Source organism: Pseudonaja textilis, chromosome 14, assembly GCF_049901715.1.
Source record: "Pseudonaja textilis isolate UNSWEBS1 chromosome 14, rPseTex1.2, whole genome shotgun sequence".
NCBI lineage: Eukaryota > Metazoa > Chordata > Lepidosauria > Squamata > Elapidae > Pseudonaja > Pseudonaja textilis.
This window is the reverse complement of record NC_142003.1, coordinates 6,357,501-6,384,342: the sequence shown is the minus strand read 5'-3', so window position 1 is coordinate 6,384,342 and position 26,842 is coordinate 6,357,501. Positions and strand designations below refer to the sequence as shown.

Sequence of the window (26,842 nt, the reverse complement as noted above, 5' to 3'; positions counted from 1 at the left end):
CTAGTCTGATGAAGAGAAGGACCAGGGGAGACAGGATAGCAGTCTTCCAATATCTTAGGGGCTGCCCCAAAGGAGATGGAGTCAAGCTATTCTCCAAAGCACCTGAAATTAGGACAAGAAGCATTGGATGGAAACTAATCAAGGAGAGACGCAACCTAGAACTAAGGATGAATTTCCTGACAGAACAATTAATCAGTGGAACTACTTGCCTCCAGAAGTTGTGAAAGCTCCAACGCTGTAAGTTTTTAAGAAGAGATTGGACAACCATTTGTTTGAAGTAGTGTAGGGTTTCCTGCCTAGGCAGGGGGTTGGACTAGAAGACCTCCAAGGTCCTTTTCAACTCCATTATTCTATTCTATTCTAAATGGGGTACTTCCTCCAATTTCTGCTCTTTGACTATGATGTTTGTTGCCTTCTCCTGTAAGTAAAGATGCCTCCTTGGTCTTCTTTCCTCTGTTCCAGAGCCTTGGCTGCTCCGTTCAAAGAGCCCCGTGGGCAACCCACAACTCATCCAGTTCAGTAGAGATGTGATTGATCTCCTTAAAAACCAGCCCTCCTGTATTATGTCCGTCAGCAAGTTCATCCCCATGTACCATCACCATTTCGCCAAGCAATGCCGCGTGTCTGATTATGGGTATTCCAAGTTGATAGAGCTGCTGGAGTCAGTGCCTCACGTCCTGCAGGTGAGTTCAGGTGTTCTGCTCCTTGCCAGAGATGTTGGCCTCCAAAGGGCTGGCATCATGCGAAGATGAAAGAAGTGGCTCTAGGCGGCTTACAACTCACTTGCCACCTTGCTTTGCATCAGAAACGCTGCTCCGAATGGTCATAAAATTGAGGAGTCCTTACAATTCCTATGTCAGCGGTCTGAGTAATGCACTCATAGAAAACAAACTCAGGGGCACTCAACTTTCTCAAAGAACCGTTTCTTGGATATGGCAGTAAGGGTGTAGCAGCAGCCAAAAAAGCTAATGCAATCCTACGTTTCAGTAACAGAGGGATACAATCAAGATCAAGGGAGGTACTAATACCACTCTGTAAAGCCTTGGTAAGACCACACCTGGAGTACTGCAGTTTTGGTCACCACACTATAAAAAAGATGTTGAGACTTTAGAAAGAATACGGAGAACAGCAACCCGGATGATTAGGGGACTGGAGGCTTAAAACATATAAGGAACGGTTGCAGGAACTGGGCCTGGCTAGTCTAGTGAAGAGAAGGACCAGGGGAGACAGGAAAGCAGCCTTCCAATATCTGAGGGGCTGCCACAGAGAGGAGGATGGGGTCAAGCTATTCTCCAAGGTACCTGAAGGTCAGACAAGGAATAATGGATGGAAACTCAACAAGGAGAGATTTAACCTGGAAATAAGGATAAATTTTCTGATAGAACAATCAACCAATGGAACAGAAGTTGCCCTCAGAATTTGTGGGAGCGTCATCACTTGAGGCTTTCAAGAAGAGATTGGACTCCCATCTGTCAGAAATGGTGTAGGGTCTCCCACTTGGGCAGGAGGGTTGGACTAGATGACCTACAAGGTCCCTTCCGACTCTGATTATCTGTTACCTCTTACCTGTATGACATCGTTTTGGCACAGTCTGGTGAAAGCTGACTGAGGTTTCTCGCAGCTTTCACCTAATTAAAAGTAAAAGTTTTCCCCTCCCTCCCCCCCAAAGTCACTGGTCACGCTGTCCAGTCCAGGTGCTGGCTGATTGCTGGGTTACTGGCCCCTCCTCTGGCCAGCCACCTGTGAAAATGACCCTGGTTCCCATGGGAAAATGTCATTGCTTTGGCTACCAAATCCCATCTAGCTATTTCCCCACCTCCCACTGCTGTATGGCAACCAGATGGCTTCGGCCAGGCTCACTTCAGGGTTGACATCCTATTGATTTGGTCTTGTCCAGTTCTGTGGAGTTTTGAATTCAAATTTTGGTCCCAGTCCTTCACGCTAATTGAGAGAAATATTGTTCTGACCAAGGCTTCCGAGACCGTAATTACGCACATGCTTATTTTAAAAACAAGTCTTGTTTTATTGCAACGCTGGGAATTATTTTCATTCCCAGCCCGTAATGAGTCCCAAGCAATCCCTCGAGATAGGCACCCACCTTTCTTTCCTGTGAAGTGCTGCCAATAACAGAAGTATCAAATGAACGAGAGAAAAAAAACCAACCAAAGTACAAAGAGCTTCAAGAATGAATCTGAACCGAACGAACGACTTTGCTTCCTGCAAAGGTTTTGTCATCTTGGCCTGTCCTTTATCCCTTAGGGGATGGGCAGTCACCTCCCAGCCTTACTCCCGAGTCGCCCCTTTTGTTTCAGCTGCTCTCGCCTTCTAGCAGCTCTGTGCACACACGCACTGGGGACAGGCTCCCCTTGCTCCTCTGCCTCGCTGCTACCAGATTCCAGAGAGTCCGGAGTCAGCACCCCACTCCTAGATGGTCCGGGCCCCGTCTCCGCATCAGACACAGGACCCTCGTCCGAGTCCTCTCCAGACTCCCGGACTGATCCCCGTTCTTCCCCGCTGTCTGATTCCGCTGCCATTTGCACAGGCTGCCGGCGAACCACAAGAAATATAACTTGATTTATGAGCGCTCAAGTTTCACCACAGATCTCCCTACAAATGTTTTTTTCCCCCCTTCTCAGATTCTCGGGATAGGAACCAAGCGTTTGTTAACCTTAACGCACAGGGCTCAAGTCAAGCGATTCACTCAAGACTTACTAAAGCTTGTGAAGTCCCAGGCCAGTAAGCAAGTTGTGGTCAAAGAATTCTTACATGCTTATCACTGGTAGGTATGCATAGCTGTGGCAGGTATCTTTTTGCATTTCCAACTGCAAATGTAAAAATACTACCTTCTTGGTTTGTTTGTTTTTAAATTTAAATTGGGGTTTCAAGCGAGCCACCGATGTCTTCTCTCTGAATTAAAATTATCTGAAAAGCAGCAGTGAAATCCTCGAGGTTTAGAAGTTTACAGAATGGAAGGAATTGAAATGAGTTGATTTTAAAATCGATTGATTTTAAAGTTGGTTTTAAAAATACCAGAAATGGGCCAATTTGTGAGGGAGGGTCTCTTCCCAAATATATCTGGTTTTTTTTTTTAATTATTATTTCCATCAAATTACCATTATCACCTTGGAATCTTTAACCTGTGGGCAGTAAACCGCATATATCCTAAAATGAAGATTTACAGAAATACCTTACAGCGCTCCAGTAAATACATAGCTTGACAAACGATTGTTACATTTAAAAAGAATATATATTTTTTCCTCTGTGCTGGGTTTTAAACCTCAGAAAAATGTCCTGCTTTTCTTTTGGTTTCCCAGTAAGAGGCTTACCATGGGCAAGTAGAAAGCTTCCATTTTATGCTTGCTGAGCTAGTTCTACAGCCTGATCTTAGTGCAGAATTTTTCCCTTAAGTGTTTTGCCTGAATTATTAATCTCGTAGGTGTTTCTCGAAAGACTGGGACGTCACAGAATACGGAGTGTGTGAATTGGTGGATCTGATATCCGAAATTCCCAACACAACCATTTCTTTGTCTCAGCAAGATAATGAAATGGTCATTTGTATCCCGAAGAGAGGTATGTTGCTGCCTGTGATGACCCGGGGTGTGGCACAAAGGCAACCTAGTCAGATAATCAATAAGATTCCCTTTATTAGCTGCAACTTTGCACCCAATGTCCAGGTTATCTTCTGGCTGGAGAAAAACTCTCCCAGGAACAGCCTTTGGCTGCAGAAAGTCAAGTCCAAAACGCAGTCAACACAAACTATAAGTCCGATCAAGCCAAAATGAGTTAATTAGTTTGGCAGGGCCAGCAGCAAGAATTCCAGATGTGAAGGCACATGCAGCATTCAGTTCTTTTAAACTTTCATTCCCAGCTGTGGCTAATGAAGGGAATCAGGGCCCTTTCCTTCCCCATAAGCCATGCAACTCACGTTGCTCCCTTCTCTGTTCCTCCCTGCGTGCCCTAGGATGAAGAGGGGGTGGGCCTGGGTCTTCCTCTGAACTCCTTCTCCCTTGTTCTACCACTTCCCTGCTCTGCCCAGCTGGACTTTGCCCTTCCCCAGTTTCCTCCGCAGCTAACAAAGCCACACTCCCACTCCCTGTCAGCTATTCGTCTTCCTCCTCGGATTCAGACTCTGACAGGGGCATGACACCGTCTGTCGAAAACTTCAGTAAAATTCTTGTGTGTGTCTCTCTCTCTCAACATTGCTTGTCAAACAAGGTGGATACAGGCAGTGGACAACTTAAAACAGTCTGTTTAGCGACCGTTCGAAGTTACAACAGCAGTGAAGAAAGTGACTTATGACCATTACAGCATCCTCCATGATCAAAATTCAGCTGCTTGGCAACAGACTCATATTTATGACAGTTGCAGTGTCCCGGGGTCATGGGCTCCTCTTTTTGTGACCTTCTGACAAGCAAAGTCCATGGGGAAGCCAGATTCACTTAACAACCGTGTTACTAAATGAATTATGTGATTCTCTTAACAACCGTGGCAAGGAAGGTCGTAAGATGCGGCAAAACTCACTCAAGGACAGTCCTGCTTAGCAATCGGACTAAGCCAGGACTACCTGTATTATGACAAAATATCAGAGGAGAAGGTGTTCTTCTCAAAGAGCGGTGAAGATCCAGGAGACAAGTGTGTAAATCCCCAGCTGAGTTAAGGAATAAAAAAAAAATAGCCCATTTTGCCAGGCAGGCTGTTGCTTATTGACTGGTGAGGTTTATTTATTGTTTCGATCGACTAGGACTGTAGCTAGTGAGAAGATAAAGCTATTTCCCCCCTAATGGACTTTGAAGCAGATTGTCTTTTAGAGAGAAAAGATTTCAGTTGCGGGAAATCTTGCGATCTCCACTCCTACCTCCAATACTCCCCCTTTTTTTAGCTCCATAAATCTTTCCAAAGAGAGTCAATAAAAACCACACTTGTCAAAGACACTGAATTTAGACAGATGCCCGCGAGGCTGACAGTTTTAAGATTCTCTCTTCAATTCCTGAAGGAAAGGCAGGGTGTCAAGCCTGGAAAATGAACGAAACCCCTGAAAGGTTAAAAAAAAAAAAAAGAGGCAGAAGGCACAAATACAATCCTGGAAATTCAGAAAATGCTGCAGATGTCAGTGCTTTGTGTAGACCAGAATTCAGTTGGTTTGATGACAGAGAAGGAAAAGCCGGATTTATCCGGACTTCATTCCCAAATATTCACACTACATCAGTGCTCCTTAATTTTATTTTATTTTTGGGGATCCCCTTTCCAGTTTTAAAAATTAGGGAGGACCCTAAAAGAGCTTTTGTCTGTATGGGTTATATTTATTGATGTTTATCGTATTGAAAAATTTAAAATATCGCCGTTGTAGAATATTTATTGGGTTGTGTAAAACAGCAATATTAAACAGCCCTTAGATATTTTTCATGAAAAAGCCTTATATTTGAGCAAATTAAAGATAATGCTGGGAAGAATGACCCCATTTTAAATCTTTGAAAATATCCTCAATATCTGACAAATAACTTTGATAGTGAGAGCCAGTTTGTTGTAGTGATTAAGGTGTTGGCCTTAAAAAAGAAAGAAAGAAGACAGTGAGTTCTAGTCCTGTCTTGGGAATGAAAGTCGGCTGGGTGACTTTGGACAATCACCAGGCAATTGTGAGTTCTAGTCCCACTTTAGGCCTGACTTTGGGTGACTTTGGACCAGCCACTTTCTCCCCTCTAACCCACCTGACAGTTGTTGTGGGGGGAGGAGAAGGAGGAAGGAGTTTTCCATATATTCACCCTCTTGAGTTATTTACAAAAATAATGAAAGTAGGGTACAAATAAATTTGATTTTTACGGGGCCCCAAGATCAGCTTGGAGGGAACGAGAGGGCTCCTCAGGCCACACTTTTAAGAAACATTGCTAAATGTGCTCCCTTTCCATCTTCAGAACGTACCAAGGAAGAAATTGAAAGGACAAAGCAGTTCTGCAAAGAGGTGATTGATCTGCTGCGCCACCAGCCCTATTTCCGCATGCCATTCAACAAATTCATCCCTTCCTACCACCATCACTTTGGGCGCCAGTGCAAACTGGCTCATTACGGATTTACCAAACTACTTGAACTTTTTGAAGCCATACCTGACGTCTTACAGGTAGGCAATTGCCAGAGAAAGAATGGTGGATCCTGGAGGGTGGAGTAAAAGGGGGACTCAGCCTAGAATCCTTCCGTAGTCACAAAAGAACTATATTTCACATTATTGAAATACATGTGGACTGGGTGATAACACGGTGTTTACATAATCGAATGCAGAGGTAGTCAACGTGTCCAAAACGTACATGATGATAACATTCTAGGTTACTCTTCCTAATCTGCTTGTTCTGGGATTAGGATTATGGTTGCTAAATGAGGACTACCTGTACGTTCATGAGCTCGCTGGAGAACCAGCTTAACCCAAGAGAGATATTTACCTGCTATCTTTGCCTTTCATGGCTTTTGAAAGAAAAAGTCACTGAGCTTTGGATCCTACAGTTGCTCTCAGTATTCTAGCATTGCCTTCTCTGGGCGCTCTTGAATAACCCAAGCCGACATTCATCTCCAGGTCCTGGAATGCGGCGAGGAGAAAATCCTGACACTAACCGAGACAGAACGAGTCAAAGCTTTAGCTGCCCAGTTTGTGAAGCTGCTCCGTTCCCAGAAGGATAAATGCCTCCTGATGGCAGACGTCCTTGCCGAATACGCTAAAACGTTCGGCTACCCATTGCGTCTCCAGGACTACGATGTTGGCTCCGTTCCAGCTTTGATGCAGAAACTTTGCCACGTCATCAAGGTAGGTTTCCAGGTGCTCTTGTGGTTCGCTGGCAGCCTGTGCAGATGGCAGTGGAATTGGACAGTGGGGAAGAATAGGGACCAGTCCGGGAGTCTGGGGAGGACTTGGACGCGGGTCCTGCATCCAATACAGAGATGCGGCCAGGACCATCTGGGAGTGGGGTGCTGACTCAGGAGCCTTCGGAGCCTGGCAGCAGCGAGGCAGAGGAACAAGGGGAGCCTGTTCCCAGTACGCATGTGCGCAGAGCTGCTAGAAGGCAAGAGCAGCTGAGACAAAGGGGGCAACTCGGGAGTAAGGCTGGGAGGCGATTGCCTCTCCCATAAGGTATAAAGGAAGTGCAAAGGTAGAGAAACCTTTGCAGGAAGCAAAGTCATTTGCTCTGTTCGGATTAATCCTTGAAGCTTTGTGTGGACTTTGTACTTCGGTTGGCTTTTTTATAGTTCATTTGGCACTTTAGTTGTTGGCAGCAATTCAAAGGAGAGAAAGGTGGGTGCTTATCTCGAGGGACTGTTTGGGACTCATTACCGGCTGGGAATGAACATAATTCCCAGCGTTGAAATAAAACAAGATTTGTTTTAACTGTGTGCTTAATTACGGTCTCAGGAAGCTTTGGGTCAGAACAGATGCCACGTGAGGAAAAATTAACCTTGAGCTGAGGAATCCAAACCACATGGAAACGCCAGCAACTCAAAACACCTTGTGAAATCTTCCTTCTAGAGTTCTGAACGACGGGGACAGTCTCTTCCCCAATCTCGTGTCCTCCTCCCAGAATTCCCACCTGCTGTAACTCTGCCAGCGATTGGGGCTTTTCGTCAATAGGACGGAAGGTTGATATGGTGTCTTCTTTCAATCCCTCCAGGTGGCCAATACAGACTCTGGGAAACAGCTGCAGCTGATCAATAAAAAACCCCTCCGGACTCTCACTTCACACCTTCTGGTGCTTCTCATGACGCTGGACGAAGCCACCATGGTTTCTGTGGAGGAGCTGAAAAGGCGTTACGAGGTTGTCCAGGGGACTGTCCTTAACCCATGTGAATACGGCTTCATGACCTTTATCGAGCTTTTGATGAGCGTGCCTTATTTTATCGAGGTGAGGAGGACAGCTGGGCTCTTCACACAGAGACCGTGGAGAGCAAAGGTCCCTCTGGGTCTGCCGGCCCTAATAGTTAATTATTTGATGTTCCTCTATGTATAGATCTAGCCATTCTCCAACCTAGCAAATGGGGTTGGAATTGAAATGCCATGGGTGGGGTTTTTATTTTAGACTGGAGCTGTGCAAAACTTTACAAAGTCAAACATTCCATTCCATTTGATGTGAACTCTTCTGATCTCCTTGGAAGTCTTTTGAGGTTGGTACGGATTGTTCCAACCTTCCCAGAAGTAATGTGGCCTCAACATGGGTCATAACCCACAAGTTGTGGGATCCAGGGGGTGATGGAAGAGAATATTTGTGGCTCAGGGTTGAACGGTGGAGTCCTTGATGCACCCTGAGCTTGGCGGTTTTCTCGCAGATGTTTCGTCACCCAGCTAGGTAGCATCATCATGACGTCACCTAGTTGAGTAATGGAAACATCTGGAAGAAAGCTCAGAGAACACTAAGGACCCCACAGTCCAGCTGACCACCAGCCACATCTGGAGGGTGTAAAATGCCCATGCCAAGGATGGGATCTTTTGGTTTCCAAATACATTGCATCTTCTATAGCTAGTCCTCGGCTTACAACCCCAGTTTTAGCCCAAAGTTTCTGTTGTTAAGTGAGACAATCAAGTGAGTCTTGCCCCCATTTTACGACCTTTCTTTCCACCATTGTTAAGTGAATCACTGCAGTTGTTAAGTTACTGACACATGTCAGGGCTCCGGCAGTCACCCCCATTTAAATCATGAGTCTTGAGCCAAACTTCCAAAATTTCAAAATGATTTATTAGGAGTAAACATGCCAGCACTGCCTGGGTGTAGCCGACTCTGAGACACATCATTCATTGTCACCCTTGACCCTGGTTTCGCCTCCACCCCCTGGGTGTATCGCAACTCATATTCTCCAATGGGACACATCCATAGCCAAGAGTCATCAATCATGCTCTTATTAGAATTTTGCGTGGCAGAAACTTCCGTCACCTAGTTACTTATCTTTGAAAACATTTAAGGAATGCAGTTTCGGTTTGCAAGCTGCTGCACTGCTCCCCCTCTCCCTTTCTGTTGGCAACTCTAAAAAGACCGTAGAAATATTTTATGAGTTGACCCAACACGGTTGTGAAGTGAATCCAGCTTGGCTTGTCAGAAGGTCGCAAAAGGGGATCCCCGTGACCCTCCCAGGATGCTGCAACCCGTCATAAATATGAGCTCGTGGCCAAGCTTCCGAATTTCGATCGCGTGACCACAGGGATGCTGAAATGGTCGTAAGTGAGCAAAGCAGTCATAGGTCACTTTTCCCAGTGCCTTCGAACAGTCGCTAAATCCGCTTTTGCAAGCCGAGGACTTTGTGTAGTTCCTACTCGAGAATATTCCTTCCTTTGTGAAAGCCATGAGGACTAGTTAACATGGGAGTCCTTTCTTGATATCCCCTACAGGTTTTTACTGATGGTGATGTGGAATATGTGAAGCTTACAGACCTGTATATTTTTGCCAAGAAAGTGAGGTTGCTCCTTCATACCTACCATTACCAACAGATCTTCCTCCACGAGTTCCCAACCGCCTATAGCAAGTACACAGGAGAAGCCCTTCAACCCGATGCCTATGGCTTCAATAACCTTGAGGAGCTTCTGGGGGCAATTCCATCGGTTTGTAGCGGCTCCTGGTTTTCTCTTTTCTCTTAAAATGGGCAGGATTCTTAACTGTCCAAATCAGTGGTCGCCAACCAGTGGGCCGGGGACCACTGGTGGTCCACGAGAAAATTGTGGTGGTCCGCAGAGAAATGTTACCCCCCAAAACAATTAATCCAGGCTGTGCGGGAACACAAGGCTGTGCCGCCCACATGGCCCGTGGGAACACAAGGCTTGCGTCGCTTGCATTGCGAACAACATGAGGTAGTGAGGGGAGGAGGGAAAGGACGGAGGGTGGGAACTTGCCCCACACGCCTGGCCTGGCTACTGGGCTGCTTCTTTCCGCTTCTTTCTTCTTCTGCTTTTGGCTGCACACAAGGGAAGCAGCAGAAGTCTTTCTTTCTCTCCCCCTAACTCCGCCAGAAATGAGTCTTTGGGACCCTGCAAGGCCTCCTGCCCCAAGAGGCTCATTTCTGGCGGAGTTTGGGGGAGAGAAAGAAAGACTTCTGCGGCTTCTGCTGCTTTCCTTGCATGAAGCCAAAAGTCTCTCTCTCTCTCTCTCTCCCCCTGAGAACGGAGCTGGTAACAGTATCCTGCCATCCCAAATAAAGAATGATCAATTGGTAGGAAAACGGGGTGGGGAATTTTCCTGCAGTCTTTTTGGGGGGATTTTCCCAGGGTCTCTTGTCTGCGGGATTTAAAATTATGAGTTTGGTGGTCCCTGAGGTCCAAAAGGTTGGCGACCCCTGCTCCAAATAGTAGCTTTCTGTAGTCGTCATAACCGGATGGGCCCTCAGACCCTGGCTCCCCTATTGTTCCCTTAGAACTAAAAGGGTAAAAAAATTAAACAAGGAGTTACTTTCCTACGATATCGTAACTGGGCCCATCCTGCCGTTAACGTTCTCGATGTTCTCACTTGAAAATGTCCATTTTATATCTTTAGCTGACCTGTAAAATTCATAACAACTAAAGTGAAGGTGGCTAGCCGTTCAGAAATCTGTGAATAAAATTCTCTCGGGAAGGCAACTCATGGCGTCTGGCAGCTGTATTACTTCAGGGGTGTTTTGTTTAAAATACTTTTGTGGAATGTCAAATCCATTTTTTCCAGAAAAGAATAGATGTCAGGATTCCAGCAGTTACCCCCAATCAAATCATGAGTCTCGAGCCAAACTTCAAAAGGATTTATTGGGAGTTAACATGCCAGCACTGCCTGATGTGAGACACATCATTCATTGTCACCCTTGACCCTGGTTTTCCCCCCACCCCCTGGGTGTATCGTAATTCATATTCTCCAATGGGACACCTCCATAGCCCAGAGTCATCAATCAGGATCTCCAGTTAGAATTTTGCATGGCAGAAACTTCAGTCACCTAGTTACTATCTTTGAAAAACTATTTATGGAATGCACTTTCGGTTTTGCAAGCTGCTGCACTGCTCCCTCCTCCGTTTCTATTGGCAACTCTAAAAAAAAAAACCCACAGAAATATTTTGTGAGTTGACAATAGATTTATTTATCTGTACAAGTTAGCCCTCGACTTAACGACCATCATTGAGCCCATAATTTATGTTGCTAGCAGAGTCTGCCTGCATCGAATGGGGCATAGCAGCAACTGCCGTCTTAACTTTACAATGAAATCGTGATTTGGGCTAATTTTGCGACGTTTTCATGGAAACTCATCCAGTTAAAGTGTGAGTGCAAGTTAACGAAAGAGGGAAGATTGCAAGAATGCCGAGTATAAGGGGACCTTTAAGGCAGCAAGAAACCTACCTACTGTAAGTTCACCTTAACTTCCATCTCACCTGTGGCCTTTCTTGCCTTTAATCAGGTAGTATGGATAAAAGGCCACGGTCATAAGAAGATTGTCGTTCTGAAGAACGACATGAAAAGTAAGTCATCCCCAGTGGGAGTTAACTTTTCTTCTTCTTTTTTTTTGTGGGTGGGTGGTTGGGAAATATAGCCCAAATATCTTTCCCGGTAAGATTGTCTTGTCGAAAGGGAACGCTTGCTAACCTCCTCCCTTCCGTTAGCTCGTTTTAGCTCTCCCAGTCTTCCCCTGGCTGACGAAAGTTACGAGAACGAACTTGTCGATGGTGATGGACAATCCACGAAGGCAGCAGGAGCGGACAAATCCTTAGATTTAATCCTGGAGGCACCCAACCTTGGTAAATGGATTGATTGATTACTGGCCGCTGTTTTGCACCTAGCAATGCTGAGACTTGTAGGCCTTGAATGGATAAGCCAAAAGATAACAGTATTATCTAATAACATTTATTAGGTAATCATTATGATCTAAGAACAGAGAATAAAGAGCAGATCAGCCATGGAGCAGGGATAGAATTAGGGCTGTTCTTTTCCTTCTTTTAATTCCCAGCCCAATTCTTTTTATTTATTTATTTGTGACTTGCCTTTTTTTTTTTTTCTTTGCCAAATAACTCAAGGTGGCAAACATATCCAATTGCCTTCCTCCTCCTCCTGTTTTCCCCACAACGACAACCCCGTGAGGTGGGTTGGGCTGAGAAAGAGAGGGACCGACTGGCCTAAGACCACCCAATTGGCTTCCGTGGCTAAGATGGGACTAGCGCTAGAACTCAGGCCCTCCCACTTACTAGCAGGATGTCTTCACCACTAGAGCCTACTACCAGAAACCAAGCGTGAATTTGCAAGCTTGCGTTTGATGCAAGTCCTGGGGTCACTGCCCTTGTGGGTTTCTAAGGAGTTGTCTTCATTTTCTTCCCTTTCTGCAGTCTCCCATCAAACCGAGGAAGAGCTGCTCTGCCTCCCCAAGGTATCCCCCGTGGATCTTTTATGCGAGCCGGTCCCTTCCTGCCTTCCCTCCCCGCAGCTGAGACCAGATCCAGTGGTTCTTGAATCAACCGATCTCATCCGTTTCGAAGAGCATTCACCAATCCCTTCTGGTAAAGGTTAACGTCGCTTTTGAAAATCCGGCTCCACTCAATAGAAGCAAAAAGTACTTCTTTTAGGAGCCATTCCTTAGCAAAACCTTACAGGTATATCAGAAGACTGCAACTCCCAGAATTCCAATGGGCTCCAAAGTCTGGGATTGGTCTATCCGGTTAATACCTTAAAGAAATCGAGCGGACATCTTTTCTTTCCAGCATTAGCTGAGCATTTCTTAGAGTTCCGAGTTTCATTTTTCTTTTATATGTGAACATTTTTAACGCCGCCTCATCTGACAGGCTGCATTTCTTCTGTGGAAATAGTAACAATTCAATTGAAGGCAGCCTCTTTTGCTTTGCCATATTCAGAGTCAAGTTTATTAACTTTCTTTTTTCTTTTGGAGACATTGGCATTCATGAAAGATTACCGTTTATTAAAGCTGAACAATCTGTCCAGACCTTTTCCTTTTCTTCTTCTTCTTCTTCTTCTTCTTCTTCTTCTTCTTCTTCTTCTTCTTCTTCTTCTTCTTCTTCTTCTTCTTCTTCTTCTTCTTCTTCTTCTTCTTCTTCTTCTTCTTCTTCTTCTTCTTCTCCTTCTCCTCCTCCTCCTCCTCCTCCTCCTCCTCCTCCTCCTCCTCCTCCTCCTCCTTCTCCTTCTTCTTCCAGAAAAAAAAGCCAAATCTGATTTCTACCTTTACAAAACTGAATTGTTTGGAACATGAAATGGTCCCTTGGTTCTTCCCACGTAATTTGGTCCGTCCGGTAGCTTTCATTTTCTCTCTTCATTTCCCCTTCTTCCTATTTCATAAATTCTGAATAAAAGGCAACCCAAGCAGTAAAATCCCATCTGCTTACATTTCTATCCAGGTTTTCAGCAGCTCTAACGATTGGCATAGGTTGTGTTGTGCTCCCTTCCTGCATGACGAACTTTTGTTGTCCGATTGCTAAGTCATGTCTGACTCTTCGCGACCTCATGGACCACAGCATGCCAGATCCTTCCTCCGTCCTCTGCAATTCCCCCGCGTTTGCCCAAACTCATGTTCATTGCCTTGATGACATGATCTAACCATCTCATCCTCCGCTTTCCACTTCTCCTTTTGCCTTCCATCTTTCCCAACATCAGCGTCTTCTCCAACGAGTCCTCTCTTCTCATTAGGTGGCCAGAGTCTTTGAGCTTTGGCTTCTTCAGTTATCTGTCCTTCCAAAGGACAGTTACAGTTGATTTCCTTTAGGGTTGATAGATCTGATCTCACGAATGAAGGCAAATATACACGTTTCAGTATAATATTGCACGATCCAGTCTGAGTCGGTCACCGGAACCAGAGGTTTAGTCTCCCAAGCACAAATCTGAAAACTTGGAAGACTTAAGTTCTGGTTCTGGAGACCAACTCAGATCTAATTTGATCTCTTTGTAGCCCAAGGGATTATGAAATGGGAATGTGTTGTGTTTACCCTTAAAGTCATAAGGGATGTCTGAAGAATCAGTAAACGGCTTGATGAAAAGCTAGCAGCGCAGGTTTGAGACCTGAGCGCAATATGATGGAGTGAGTTGCCGTCCTCCTCCTAGCTTCTGCCAACCTAGCGGTTCAAAAGCAAGCAAATGCAAGTAGATAAATAGGTACCACTTTGGTGGGAAGGTAACAGTGCTCCGTGATGTCATGTTGGCCACATGACCACGGAAATGTCTTCGGACAGCGCTGGCTCAATGGCCTTGAAACAGAGAAGAGTAACCCTCCTACGACTATACCCGTGATGGCGAACCTATGGCACACGTGCCACAGGTGGCACGCAGAGCCATTTGTGCGGGCATGCGAGCCCCAGCCAAACTTACCTGCACTGTGCATGCGCGCGCCTCCCAGCTGATTTTTGGCCCGTTTGAGGCCATTTTTGCCCTCCTGAAGGCTCAAGGGAAACCTCTGCAGCCTCGGGAGGCCGAAAAACAGGCCTTCCAGAAATACCGGAAGTTCCGAAATGGGCCCGTTTTTCGGCCTCCTAAGGCTCCAAAGGCTTCCCTCGAGCCTCCGGGAGGGCGAAAACAGCCTCAAACGGGCCGAAAATCAGCTGGGAGGTGCACGCCTCCTCGGTGCAGGTAAAGGGATAGGGGGGATGATGCGCGTGCATGGGGGGGGTGCATTGCATTGTGAGTTCCTGCGCGCACGCTTTCAGCACACCACCGAAGAAAGGTTCGCCATCACTGAACTATACCTTTACCTTACATTTTCAAAGCTAAACAGTTCCCCCCCCCCCTTTTTTTTTTCAGAGATGACGATGGGTCCTGAAGAGGAGAAGGCTGCTGGTCCTTCAGAAGCTAACAAAGAAATCGGTCACTTTTCCGAAGCATCTAAAGCGACCCAAAACATCTCAGCACTTCCCTGTTCCTCATCTGAACAGCCGGCCTGCCGAAAAGCCATGGACAGTCCAGCTCGAAAGCAGCCGAAGAGCCGTGTGAAATTGGCAGCCAACTTCTCGTTTGCACCCGTAACCAAGCTTTAAATCTCGTACCCGGTGTGAAAAAGCCTCGTATCGTTAAGACTGCACAGGAAATAAAGTCGGCTATATCTTTTTATTATTATTATTTTTAATCACTGTCTGGAGGGAGTGTAGCCACCGACCTGTTTTCTTTTGTCACTCTGACTGCCTTCCGTGCAAATACGTTGCACACCCTTAACCGAAGTTAAGCTGGGCAGTTTCCTTTTTTATTACTATTACTAGAATCTCAAATATTTGTTAAGAGCGATCTAACATTTTACCCCTTTTTTTTTTATTCTGTCCCATGTCGACAAAAGCAAATGCGAGCCCCCCTTGGCAGAGAACGGATTTTTTTTTAAAGTCTCCCGATCCCCAAACAAGATGTCATACCTACACATCACGCCTAAATCTCTCGGGGCGTTCTACTTTTGCGATTGTTTGTTATCGGGGAAATAACAACGCAGTGCATAATACGTTGTGCAAAATGGGCCTCCCGAGAGGATTTTTAAAACAGTCACTTAGGTGAGAATAGGCGGTGTGTGTGTGTGGGGGGGTCTTTAGCTTCGTCAGGGCAAAACTTGGGAATTGGGTTTCATTTTTTTTTCTTTTTTCCCGATGACTTGTAAATTAACTAAAAAAAAAACAACCCAACGAACTCCGAGAAGTCGGTCGATTTGGTACCAAAAAACAAAAAACCCCTTCTTTTTTTAAAAAAAGGCCTTCTTCTGTGATAGTTCTAGTTCCGTCGAGGAAACTTGCAGGAAATGGTTTTTAAGCTTCCTTTTTATAAGCGCTGCCGGTGGATGCCGATTTGAGGTGAAGTGTGAGAGAGGGGGTGGGGGCGGGAAACCATTTCGGTGCCGTGCGTTTTGAAGGCGCCGTGAGAAGCCTCGGGTTGCAGCCGCTCCCTCGAAGGGGACGGGGGACGGACGGGGACCACGGAGATTTCAAGAAAGTAAAATATGCATCCGAATGCATAAATCATGGGGTCGCGGCAAAGCGACGGGAAGTTTTTAAGACGGAAAAGGCGATGATGCTTCCGCAGTGCCGAGATAGGAGCAGGAGGTAGAATGGCCAAGGTTAGGGGCCTAACCTTGTTTGCGAAACTTTTTAAACGTCTAATAAACGGGAAGCTTAGTATGAATCAAGAAAGCAATTTTTTAAAAACTCTTGTCTGGTTTTTATTCCTCCTAAGTGCTGAAAAGCTGCTCTTGCGTGTCGTGGTCTGTTTTTTTTGTTTTTTTTTGTGCTTCCAGTTCTTATTGGGGTATTTTTTTGTGTGTGCGTGCGGTTGTGATTGTTGTAGTTGTTGGCTTTTAGATGGGCAAGCCTTCAAAGAAGAGATTGAGTCAGTGGGATCCTTTTGCCTTCTTTTTTAGAGAGAGAGAGAGAGAGAGACCTTAAAAACGTCTTCCAAAGGTTTATACCCCTGCCCGGGTAAACTTGGCACTTACAATGGGTTGTATTTGCCAGGAGAGGAAATTTTTTTACTGCTTGTCAAAAGGAGAAGAACCTATTACGAGGTTTCCACTGGCCGAACGCGGAAAATATATATTTTGTAACGATTATATTTTATAATGGACAAGGTTGGGAGATTAAAAAAAAAACAGGCTTGGGATTTCATAGCCAGCAACTAAAGTGGGGAAAAAAATACCTCCAGATGGCTATAGGTACTTTTAAAAAGAAAAATAATGGATTTTGTTTAAAAGAGGATTTTTAAACAAAGCCACACATTGAACCTTTCTGAATTATTATAGCCATTACGAACGCAAAGAAACACTGGAAGTTTTTTGTATTGAGATTGAGATACGGCACTGTTGGATAGCTTTACAATTCCTCTAGAGAGACCTCGAGTTTATAGGAACAGATTGTTCGATATATATATATTTTTTTTTTCCTTTCTCTCTAGTGGTTCCGAGTATTTGTGAGAACCATCTGTCTGTAGCTTTATGTATAACCTGCATAAAACAAAGGCCTCGTCACTCGATTGCGGGTCGTGCTTAACAGAACCGGTTGCGGTTCTGAGCAAGTCATCTTTAAAAAAAAAAAAAAAAAGTGAGACCCAAGTTTTTTTGGGGGGTGAAAAAATAAATAAAGAAATCAAAAGTCCAGTAGTGTTCTTTATTTGAAATACAGATGTGGCCAGGTGATCCATAGAGAATAATCCCATCGTGCATGAATCCATGTGGCATTTGGAACTAAATCGCTGTTTGAAAGTTACACGGTGCTGTTTTCAGATAAATTTGAGGGTGGGTTTTTTTTTTTTTTTTTTGGTTTCTCCCGTAGCGCAAGATTATTTAATGAAGGGATTTTTTAAAAGAAAAGAAAAAGGCTTGGAAAAAATAATGTAACTTGACTGATTGGAACATGAATTAAGGTGATGAAATTCTTTAACTTACACTTTGGACATTTTGATTTCTTTACTGTTCTGAAACAAAACAGATCAAGGCAACTATGCACTCTGGGTGGGTGGAAGGTGAACAATACAGCAAATAAACTTGTCTTAATTTGTTCGGGGCACTTTTGTGGGTCAAGTGGTATTTTTGTGTGTTTGGGACCAAGCAGTTGTCAATAAAAATTTCAAGCAAGCAAATGATCTTCTCTTGTCTCTTTCTCCCCCCACCCACCCACCCCCACCCAGTAAATATACCTTACAGGTAGTCCTCAACTTACAACAGTTCATTTAGCGATGTCATTGGGGGGAAAAAGTGACTTGTGACCATTTTTCACACTTAAGACCATTGGAATATGTGTCACGTGACCAAGATTTGAATGCTTGGCAGCTGGTTCGTATTTATGACAGTAGCATCCCCAAATCATGTGATTCCCTAGTGTGAGCTTAACACAACTTATAAATGTTGCTCGCACAAGAGCAATTGTTGTGGCCTTTTGGCCGCTGGTCCCTCCAGCAGCCGAGTCAGAGGAGGAGGCCGCAGGGGAGTCAGGATCAGCATCGGGGCAACCTGAGAGCTCAGAGAGAGAGAGAGAGAGAGGCAGGCGGAATCTGGGGCGTCCTCAGATGGAGAGTCAACAGCGCCCAGGTCTGGAGGTGGCTGATGAGGAAGAGGAGGAACATCTGGGTCCAGTGCCTGACACGCAGAAGGCAGAGGAGAGGAGAGCAGTGGAAATCTATGGGCCGGTCCTTGGGATGGAAGAGCCACCGCTGCTAGCAAAGCCCCACTCTAGCTCTGGGGCTAAAAGGCTGGGGGGCAGATTTGAATAGATGTGGCAGGCAACTATCCGTCCCCTGACTGACCAAACTTGTTAATCTGCATTAAGAGAGTCACCTTTTTACCGGGGCTCCCGGCACTCTTAATCAAGGAATCTTTTTGAGTTCACTTCAGGGGGGTTGTCGTGTTTGGGGAGGCGGGTCAGAACAGCGATCCTGTGAGTCAGATAAACAGAACACTGCAAACCACAAGAGAACAGATTGTCAGCTTCCGGTAGGCTATTAGCTATTCTATTTAGCGTTTTTTATTAACACATACGTCATCGTGAAAAGGACCCAACCCAGCCACCCAGAAGGTGTTTGCCTCCTTTCGCCCACCGATCAAATACCGCCTGTTAAAAGGAAGAAGGGGTGGGATGTATCCAGTGCTCAGGAGATCATTAAAACGGCTACGTGGTTATTTCTACCTCAGAGCTGGCGTTAGGCTAAGAACCGATCCCACACCTACGCAGAATCTACCTATCGGCTGGATTCAAGACTTGTTCACGCCAGATCAAGACCTAGCAGATACATTCACACAGCATGCTAAGCATAGCATTCACCTTGGCTGTTCTTCCTACCTCACGGAGACGACTTAGCATCCTGTGCTAAATCGAGAAAATGTGGAGCCAAGCCAGGGGGAGGATGCATCTCTAGAGATAACGGGTGTCCCCCGATGTTTACCCACAAGCCATTTTCCCCCCCTCCCCCCCGTCTATGTCTACACCTCACGCTTCTTCTCTGTATTCTGGTTATAGTTAAGGTCTCCTCGTCTTAACCTAGGGCATGCTCGCTGAGGTCTATGCAACATCAAAGAGTCACCAAGAATAGCACATTTCGGCACACAAGTTACTGTAAGAAATTACAACAGGAGAGTCAACGATCAAGAATATCTGGATGCTTGATGTCCTGGTTCCTTCGCCCACCAGTGGTTGTTGGGTTGGTTTTTTTTTAAGACCAACGGGGCAAGTGGGTCAAGCAGAAGGCGTCGCCCGAGAGAGATGCTTAGAGCTACATGATGGCGCACTGGGTCATCCCACAGCAATCCTTAATGAGAGCAGCGCTGGTTTTGGCAATGGTGGGCTTGTTAGGAGGAAGGGATGGTGGTGGCGGTGGCTCAGATTTCTTCTCTGTAGGTACCCCTGCCAAGGTCAGAAACGGAGAGCATCATTCGTTGCCGGATTCAGGTTTCTGAACCCTAACACTAACCCCAAGAAAACCATCATAGATCAGTGGGTGAATCCAGCTGTTGTCTTGCATAACTAATGACTGGCCATAGCACTAGCAACAGGACTTATAGCGCCCCATAGAGGTTTACAATACTCTCTAGGCGGTTTTACAATATATACAATGCAGCTGCGAACTCTGCATTGGTGACAGGAAGGGCATCCGGCCAATAGACGCTCCGCTCTATTCAGTTTCCCCAACTCCATCCCAACGCAAGAGACCCTTAAAAGACATCGTCCCTCGCTTTGGGGTGGAGTCGGGCCAACTGAATGGAGCTGAGCGTTTACTGGCCTGACGCCTTTCCTGTCACCAGTGCAGAGTTCGCAGCTGATATTTACTCCTTGTGTAAAAACCCACAGCCTCCTGAGGCGAGAGCTTCACCTCTAGGCCACTGCACTACTCACAATGTCAGCACATTGCTTCCAACAATCTGGGTCTTCATTTTACTGACCATGGAAGGAGTCAACCTTTGAATCCCATTAGGATCAAACTCCAGGTGGCGGGCAAAGTTTGCCTGCAATATTGCATTCTAACCACTGCGCCACCGGGGCTCTTGATGCAAATAAACGGACTTTAGCTCACACAATTTTTTTTTAAAAAAGTCCTTTTTAATGATCCTATAGTCCCTATTGGGGGTAGAGTCATTGGAGGGAGCTGAGCATTTACTGGCTGGACGCCCTTCTTGATGCCTATGTGAAGTTCACAGCAGATATTTTTTTTCTTTGAGTCCTAGGAGACTGCAGCTACCTAGAATTGAACTCTCAAACTTCCAAGTGGGAGGTGAGTTCTTCAACAGTAGACCACCACACCACCCTTAAGTCACACAAATAAAATTAGCCAACATAGCTGGGTCATTTAGCTATTCATCTTAAGAACGTTAGTGTTCAATGCATAAGCTCTACTTTGGGAGAAGCAGTAGGAGTCATCACAGTGGTGTAAGTAAATGGCACTGAGATCTGGATCAGTAGTAGCACTTAAGGGATGAGATTGAAACTACTTGAATTATACGATCCCACAACATGGTAAGCCATGGTTTGCTTCTGTGGCTTATGGAAATAACTACAATTGGCCGCAAACCAGGGTTTATACTATAAGCCTTATTGCTTGGCTTTCCACAATGGAAAAAGTCATCGTAAGAAAACCACATTTTGGTTTATTTTTCTATATGAAAGAAACCTTTGTTTTGAATAATTTGGGGGGAAAGGCATGCAAACTTACTGGTTGGAGATTGTACAACATTGTCCAAAGGTTTCAACTTAAGCCGTAGGAAATCAGCTATCTCCTTGTCTTCTTCCTTCTCTCTGTTTCAAAGCAAAATAACATACTGTTAGAAGTTAGATTTTGTTCTACTTTATTGATTGATTTTTAAATTGAATTGCACAACCCATGAACTTGTGGGAAAGGAATTGGAAAATTCTAGCCAACTTCAAGAAAATTCAGTTTCAATTTTTATCAATGTCTATCTTTTCTTGATAGAATTTTCTTGATGTTGGCTAGAATTTTCCAATTCCTTTCCCACAAGTTCATGGGTTGTGCAACTCAATTTAATAATATCCATGTGTATGGAGTCCAGTTAGGAAAAGCTGGGGCAGCCATTTCAATGACCTTGAAAAATGTTAATTAGGTTTAGTACTGGTTTAGTACTTGGATTGACTGGAATAGGATGTTTTGTAATAAGTCCCAGAAGAAAATAATACCTTTTGGCCAGGAAAGCTACCTGAATAAGACCAGGAAGTCATCAAGAATTGAGGTCATCTTGAAGGTTCTTCATTTGAAGTTCTCTTACCTCAATCTCTCCACTTCTGCATCATCAACAAGAAAGTCTCTTTTCTGCACTAACTTGTGAATTTTCTGGATCAGCTCATCTTCTCTTTGATTCTGCAGCTTAGTCTTGTCTTTTTCTGTTCAAGAGAGACAGAGAAGATCCAAGGAGGTTCTCATTCACCCACATCTGGTCGTCCCCAAAGAAGACTATGCATGCTACGTCGTTTCTTCCATGTGTTGGCCGTGTTACAACAAACACAATGCTTCTCCAAACTGCTTCTGTTGCATAAGGCAAGTACAGGAAGGTGACATATCTACTAGCTCTGCAAAAGCCGGCACTTCACTCACCGCAGAATCAATAAAGAGTTGTGTTTTGCAGATCAGGGCAGGGATGGGATTCAAAAATCCCAGCAACCGGTTCGCTGCCTGGTTGCTGGGTGAGCGTGGCCATGGTGGGTGTGGCCTACCAGAACTTCCTGTTTCCAGCTTCCGGTGGTCCTCCAGAGCCCGGGGGAGTCCATTTTGGCCCTCCCAGGGGTCCAGAGGCTCCTCCCGGGCTCTGGGATGGTGAAAACAACCTCCCCCAGGTTCTGGAGGCCCACCAGAAGCTGGAAACAGGCCCATTTCTGGACTTCCAGAAGGCCCATTTTTTCCCCCTCCCAGATCCTCTGCGCAGATCTTGCACTTACCTCCATCGAAAATGGGCTGTGTGGGGACTCCTAGGAGGGGAGGGGAGGGATTGGCGGGGCCAGCCAGTCGGTTCAAATACCGGTTGAATGAACCAGATGTAACTTTAACACCTGGTTCACCTGAACTGGTCGGAACCGGTAGAATCCCACCCCTGGATTGAGGTCACAACAAAATGAAGAGAAAGTGTTTTTAAGGTTTCCAGGAACTCTTTGTAAGGGGGGAAGAGAGAGGGAGGGAGGAGATAGATAGATAGATAGATAGATAGATAGATAGATAGATAGATAGATAGATAGATACTGTAGATAGGGTGGGTGGATGGATGGATGGATAGACAGACAAACAGATGGATGGATAGATAGATAGATAGATAGATAGATAGATAGATAGATAGATAGATAGATAGATAGATAGATAGATAGATAGGATAGGATAGATAGATAGATAGATAGATAGATAGGATAGATAGATACTTTAGATAGGGTGGGTGGGTGGATGGATAGATAGATAGATAGATAGATAGATAGATAGATAGATAGATAGATAGATAGATACTGTAGATAGGATAGATAGATAGATAGATAGATAGATAGATAGATAGATAGATACTGTAGATAGGGTGGGTGGATGGATGGATGGATGGATAGACAGACGGACGGACGGACAGACAGACAGACAGACAGACAGACAGACAGATAGATAGATAGATAGATAGATAGATAGATAGGATAGATAGATACTTTAGATAGGATGGGTGGATGGATGGATAGATCGATAGATAGATAGATAGATAGATAGATAGATAGATAGATAGATAGATAGATAGATACTGTAGATAGGATAGATAGATAGATAGATAGATAGATAGATAGATAGATAGATAGATAGATAGATAGATAGAGTGGGTGGTTGGTTGGTTGGGTGGGTGGAGATGGAGATGGAGATGGAGATGGAGATGGAGATGGAAATGGGGATTTCATGCTCACAAATCGCTCGTGGGACTTTTCTTAGACAAACAACAATCTGGAACTCTTCAATCGCCTTGGGATTCCACTTGTTCCTGGACACATTGGAGTCATACCCACAAAGCAATTACCTGGGGTGGCTACTAAATTCTGCAGCTCTTTCTTAAGAGCCATGATGTCTTTGCACAACTGGATGTCGTCCATCCTAAGAAATGGGAAAAGAAGAGGCTGCTTTAGGTAGGATCGTAGAATTGAGATCATCCGGTCCAGTCCTATGCTCAGTACAGATTAAAGTACACCAGGTTGACAATTGTCCAGTTTGTGTTTTTCTTCAGGAGGTGCGATGAAGGAGAGCACAACACTGTCCCAGGCCATTTCCTTAATTGTTACTTTCATTTCATTGATTTGTTACCTTCATTTCATTAATTTGTACATTTTGTTCCGTTAATTCATTCATTTCATTTCATTAGTTTCATTTCATTAATTTGTAATTTCATTTCATTAGTTTCATTTCATTAATTCATTCATTTCATTAATTCATTAATTTCATTAATTTGTTTATGCTATTATATTAGCTTAACATTCAATTTGAGCGAGGAATATCCCAACCTTTTTTTCCCAAAATCTACCTTCCCCCGCCCCCCAAGTCAAACTCCTTGACCATCTAATTCTAATCTAAAGGAATGCAATTTTGATCGTGAGGGTAGTGAAGAAATGATTCGGCCGTTGAAAGAGACTTCATAAAAAGATCACTCGCCCGAGAAAGAGAATAGTGTGAGAAAGAAACTCAAAATAACCCCACCTTGATTTGTTTGGTATAAGAAGGGACACTAAGAAAGTTTTCAAGATAAACTATATATATATAGTTTATCAAGCATGTATGAGTACGGATAAATGGGAACAGTAGGACAGGGATGGTAGGCACATTGGTGTGCTTATGCAGGCCCCCTTACAGGAATGGAGTGAGGTCAATAGTGGATAGTTTGAGGTTAAAGGAGTCGGGGTTAGAGGATGTGACAAGAGTCAAGTAGTGAGTTCCAGGCATTGACCACTCAGTTGACTTCAGCGTCATATTTTTTGCAATCGAGTTTGGAATTATCCTTCTAATCTTTTCTACTACCTTCTCCTATTGGTATCTTATGATTATATTACTTAGTTATTTGTAAGTATACTGAGAGCTTAGGCACTGGAGACAAATTCCTTGTGTCCAATCACACGGCCAATAAACCTATTGTATTGTATTATATTGTATTGTATTGTATTGTATTGTATTGTATTGTATTGTATTGTATTGTATTGTATTGTATTCCATTCCATTCCATTCCATTCCATTCCATTCCATTCCATTCCATTCCATTCCATTCTAGTCTGATCATTCCTGGACTTCCTGCTATGCCTGTTTTGGTACACAGATGCAAAATATTGCTTTAAATTAAATCAGATTTAGGTTGAATGTTTAAAAAAAAAAAGTTCCTCGGATTAAAAGCTATTCTACCCGGCCCAGAGAAAACCAAGTAAAGCTGGTCATATTTTTTTCCCCCAAGGGGGATCAACAGCCTTTTCCAACTCTAGCATTCCATGTCCCCGATTTGAATCCCAATTTCCCACAAGAGCTACTCTTAACTTACATAAATCTCAGTTCTGATTCTCTCCTGACCAAGACTTCCCGAAGTCTTTGAATCTTTGCCATTTCCATCTCTATCTCCTCTGGCATCATCGTTGTTTCCGCCATGGAAATGATGTCGAGTTGATCTGCGTAGATGTAAGGCAGAGAGAAAAGGAATCTGTGAATAAAGGCAAATGTATGTCTCCCAGAATAACGTTGCAGGATCCAACCTGGGACAATCACTGGGATTAGAGGTTTAGTTTTCTGAAGTTTGAGACTCGTTCTGGACCCCATTCTCGGGGAACTTCTCGCTAGCAGAATGGAGAGAATTTGGGAGCTCCAAAGGGGAAGAGGGAGTGGAGCTGTCAGAAAGAGAGAGACAGAGGTAGAGCGTAGTCCATCCGTCTGATGGAGAGTCAACAGCCCCCAGGTTTGGAGGTGGCTGATGAGGAAAAGGAGGAACACCTGAGTCCTGTGCCTGACACCCAGATGCATAGAAGGCAGAGGAGAGGAGAGCAGTGGAAATCTGTGGGCCGGTCCTTGGGACGGAAGAGCCACCACTGCTAACCAAGTCCCACCCTAGCTCTGGAGATAAAAGGAAGGGAGCAGAGATGAATGAATGTGGCAGACAACTATTCATCTTCCAGCCAGACAGCCTTGTTAGCCTATGTTGAGAGAGAAACATTTTGCCAAGACACCTAATAAAGGAATCTTTTGAGTTCACTTCAGAGGGTTTGTCATGTCTGGGGAGCTGGGTCAGAACACTATCCTTGAGTTTTTACCCCCCACCCAAAAAAAATCATAAAATCACTTTAGCACAACTCACTTAACCACTGCCTTGCTTAGCAACGGAAATGCTGCTCCCAGCTGTGGTCAAGGACAACCTAGAAAGCATAAACCAGGTCTCCAACAGATCTGAGCATTTGGCCAATTTGTCTTTCCAGCTGCAGTGGATAATTCGGTCTTGCAATCCATAGCAGTAACTGGGCAAAGCATCCCTCACTCTGGGTGGTGATATATTCTCTGGGCTGGGTCAGGAATGTGAAACGTTAAGCTGGCAGCTATTAAAGGAAGGCAATAAAGCAGCTTGTTTGCTCGCTTCTTCACCTGTCATAGGACTTTTATCCCTGACTACTTAAGATGATGGGATTTGGTTCATGTATATTTAATATATTCTGGCAACTTTATCCCGCAGATTGGAATTCTCCTAACTGATGCAATTGGCACATGCTTGCAATTATTCCACCACATAGTGTCTTATCTATTTTGCATTTATCTTTCCGCTCAGCCTTCCTTGGGAAATTATTATTCCTCTTTTTATCTTGATGGGGATATCATAAACCAAAAATCTACCATCGCCCAACTGTGAAAACATGCCCAACCACTAGAAATCAATGAAGGGTTAGAATTAGTTGTTGCTTTCTGTATTTTTACATTTCCTGCTAATAACCAATGCCTCTTCTGAAGAAGAGAATTAATCCTGAGAACCGAAAGTCCTTCAGATATAGACCAAAAGAGAAAATGAGATTTCCCACTGCCACATCTATCTTCAAAAGATGTTCTGGAAGGATTCTTGGGAACAAAGAATGTGAAAATATGATGGTGAACCATCCTTAAATCTATCAGCTATTGTATGTAAACAGGGACCAAACTCCACTCTCATTAACACTGATGATGTTAGCTAGTTGAGTAATAAAATATCTGTTGTGGTTAGCCGGCAGCAGGTGCGGATGGCTGAGGAAAGCGAGGACTCAGATGAGAGGCCAGGACCATCAGGGAGTGGACTGCTGCCTTCAGAGATTGTGAATCCATCTCATCCTGGGAACCCCTTTTTTTAACTACTACCATCTGGCAGGTGGTACAGAATAATAAAAACAAGGACAAACAGGCTGAAAAACAGCTTCTATCCCAAGGCAGTAGCTCTATTGAATTATACCGTATAATGCAATATTAATGCAATATCAGGGTTTTTCAATTCAATGTATAGAATGTGAAGGACGTGGTCTTGTGTTTATTTTCATAGTCATAGTATACACTGAAGATGGTATTTAATTTTGTTGTATGAGATGCAATGACAATAAAGTAAACTAACTAACTAAGGTGCTATTAAGTAGGAATACATCCCAAAGTTGTTAGGGATAAATTGCTGTCCATGGTCCTGAAAACAAGAGCTCTTAATCACACGCAAGTCAGGTAACACAATGAAAAGGCAAGGGGGTGGTTTGTGTTTGAGCATGTTACTGTTTTATGGTTGTTACTAGTTTTACTAGTGTGGTGAGAGGCCCACCAGTATTATTATTTAGAATTGTCAGCCATGTTGTTTAAGATGGAAGAATACCCTGACTCCCACAATGGAAGAAGGGATGGTAAAGGTGACATCGTTGGCAGAGCTGCCAAAACTGACTGTTTTAATCAAAGAGTTTACAGGTAGCCCTCAACCTACATTGATTTAGTGACTATTCCAAGTTACACTG

The 26,842-nt window shown here is 44.4% G+C and overlaps 2 protein-coding genes across 6 annotated transcripts in view; one reads left to right on the top strand and one right to left on the bottom strand.

The window, feature by feature from the left end:
- Positions 1-17,504, top strand: part of MARF1 (meiosis regulator and mRNA stability factor 1) — a 39,782-nt gene extending 22,278 nt beyond the window's left edge. For 2 of the 5 annotated variants that reach the window (XM_087942081.1, XM_087942082.1), the window contains exons 17-27: positions 463-683; positions 2,637-2,779; positions 3,437-3,570; positions 5,910-6,112; positions 6,560-6,787; positions 7,647-7,877; positions 9,353-9,562; positions 11,371-11,431; positions 11,573-11,707; positions 12,290-12,460; positions 14,703-17,504. In XM_087942081.1, coding sequence (XP_087798207.1) covers positions 463-683; positions 2,637-2,779; positions 3,437-3,570; positions 5,910-6,112; positions 6,560-6,787; positions 7,647-7,877; positions 9,353-9,562; positions 11,371-11,431; positions 11,573-11,707; positions 12,290-12,460; positions 14,703-14,935 — 1,970 coding nt within the window. In that variant the 3' untranslated portion in view covers positions 14,936-17,504. The remainder of the gene's footprint in view (positions 1-462; positions 684-2,636; positions 2,780-3,436; positions 3,571-5,909; positions 6,113-6,559; positions 6,788-7,646; positions 7,878-9,352; positions 9,563-11,370; positions 11,432-11,572; positions 11,708-12,289; positions 12,461-14,702) is intronic. The other 3 variants (XM_087942085.1, XM_087942084.1, XM_087942083.1) reach the window with 2 other exon arrangements.
- Positions 17,505-18,341: 837 nt separating this feature from the next.
- Positions 18,342-26,842, bottom strand: part of BMERB1 (bMERB domain containing 1) — a 20,567-nt gene continuing 12,066 nt past the window's right edge. Inside the window, exons 2-6 of the mRNA XM_087942086.1 lie at positions 24,391-24,514; positions 22,894-22,967; positions 21,133-21,247; positions 20,565-20,647; positions 18,342-19,261 (exon numbers count right to left, since the gene is read on the bottom strand). Of these exons, the coding sequence (XP_087798212.1) occupies positions 19,131-19,261; positions 20,565-20,647; positions 21,133-21,247; positions 22,894-22,967; positions 24,391-24,514 (527 nt within the window). The 3' untranslated portion in view covers positions 18,342-19,130. The remainder of the gene's footprint in view (positions 19,262-20,564; positions 20,648-21,132; positions 21,248-22,893; positions 22,968-24,390; positions 24,515-26,842) is intronic.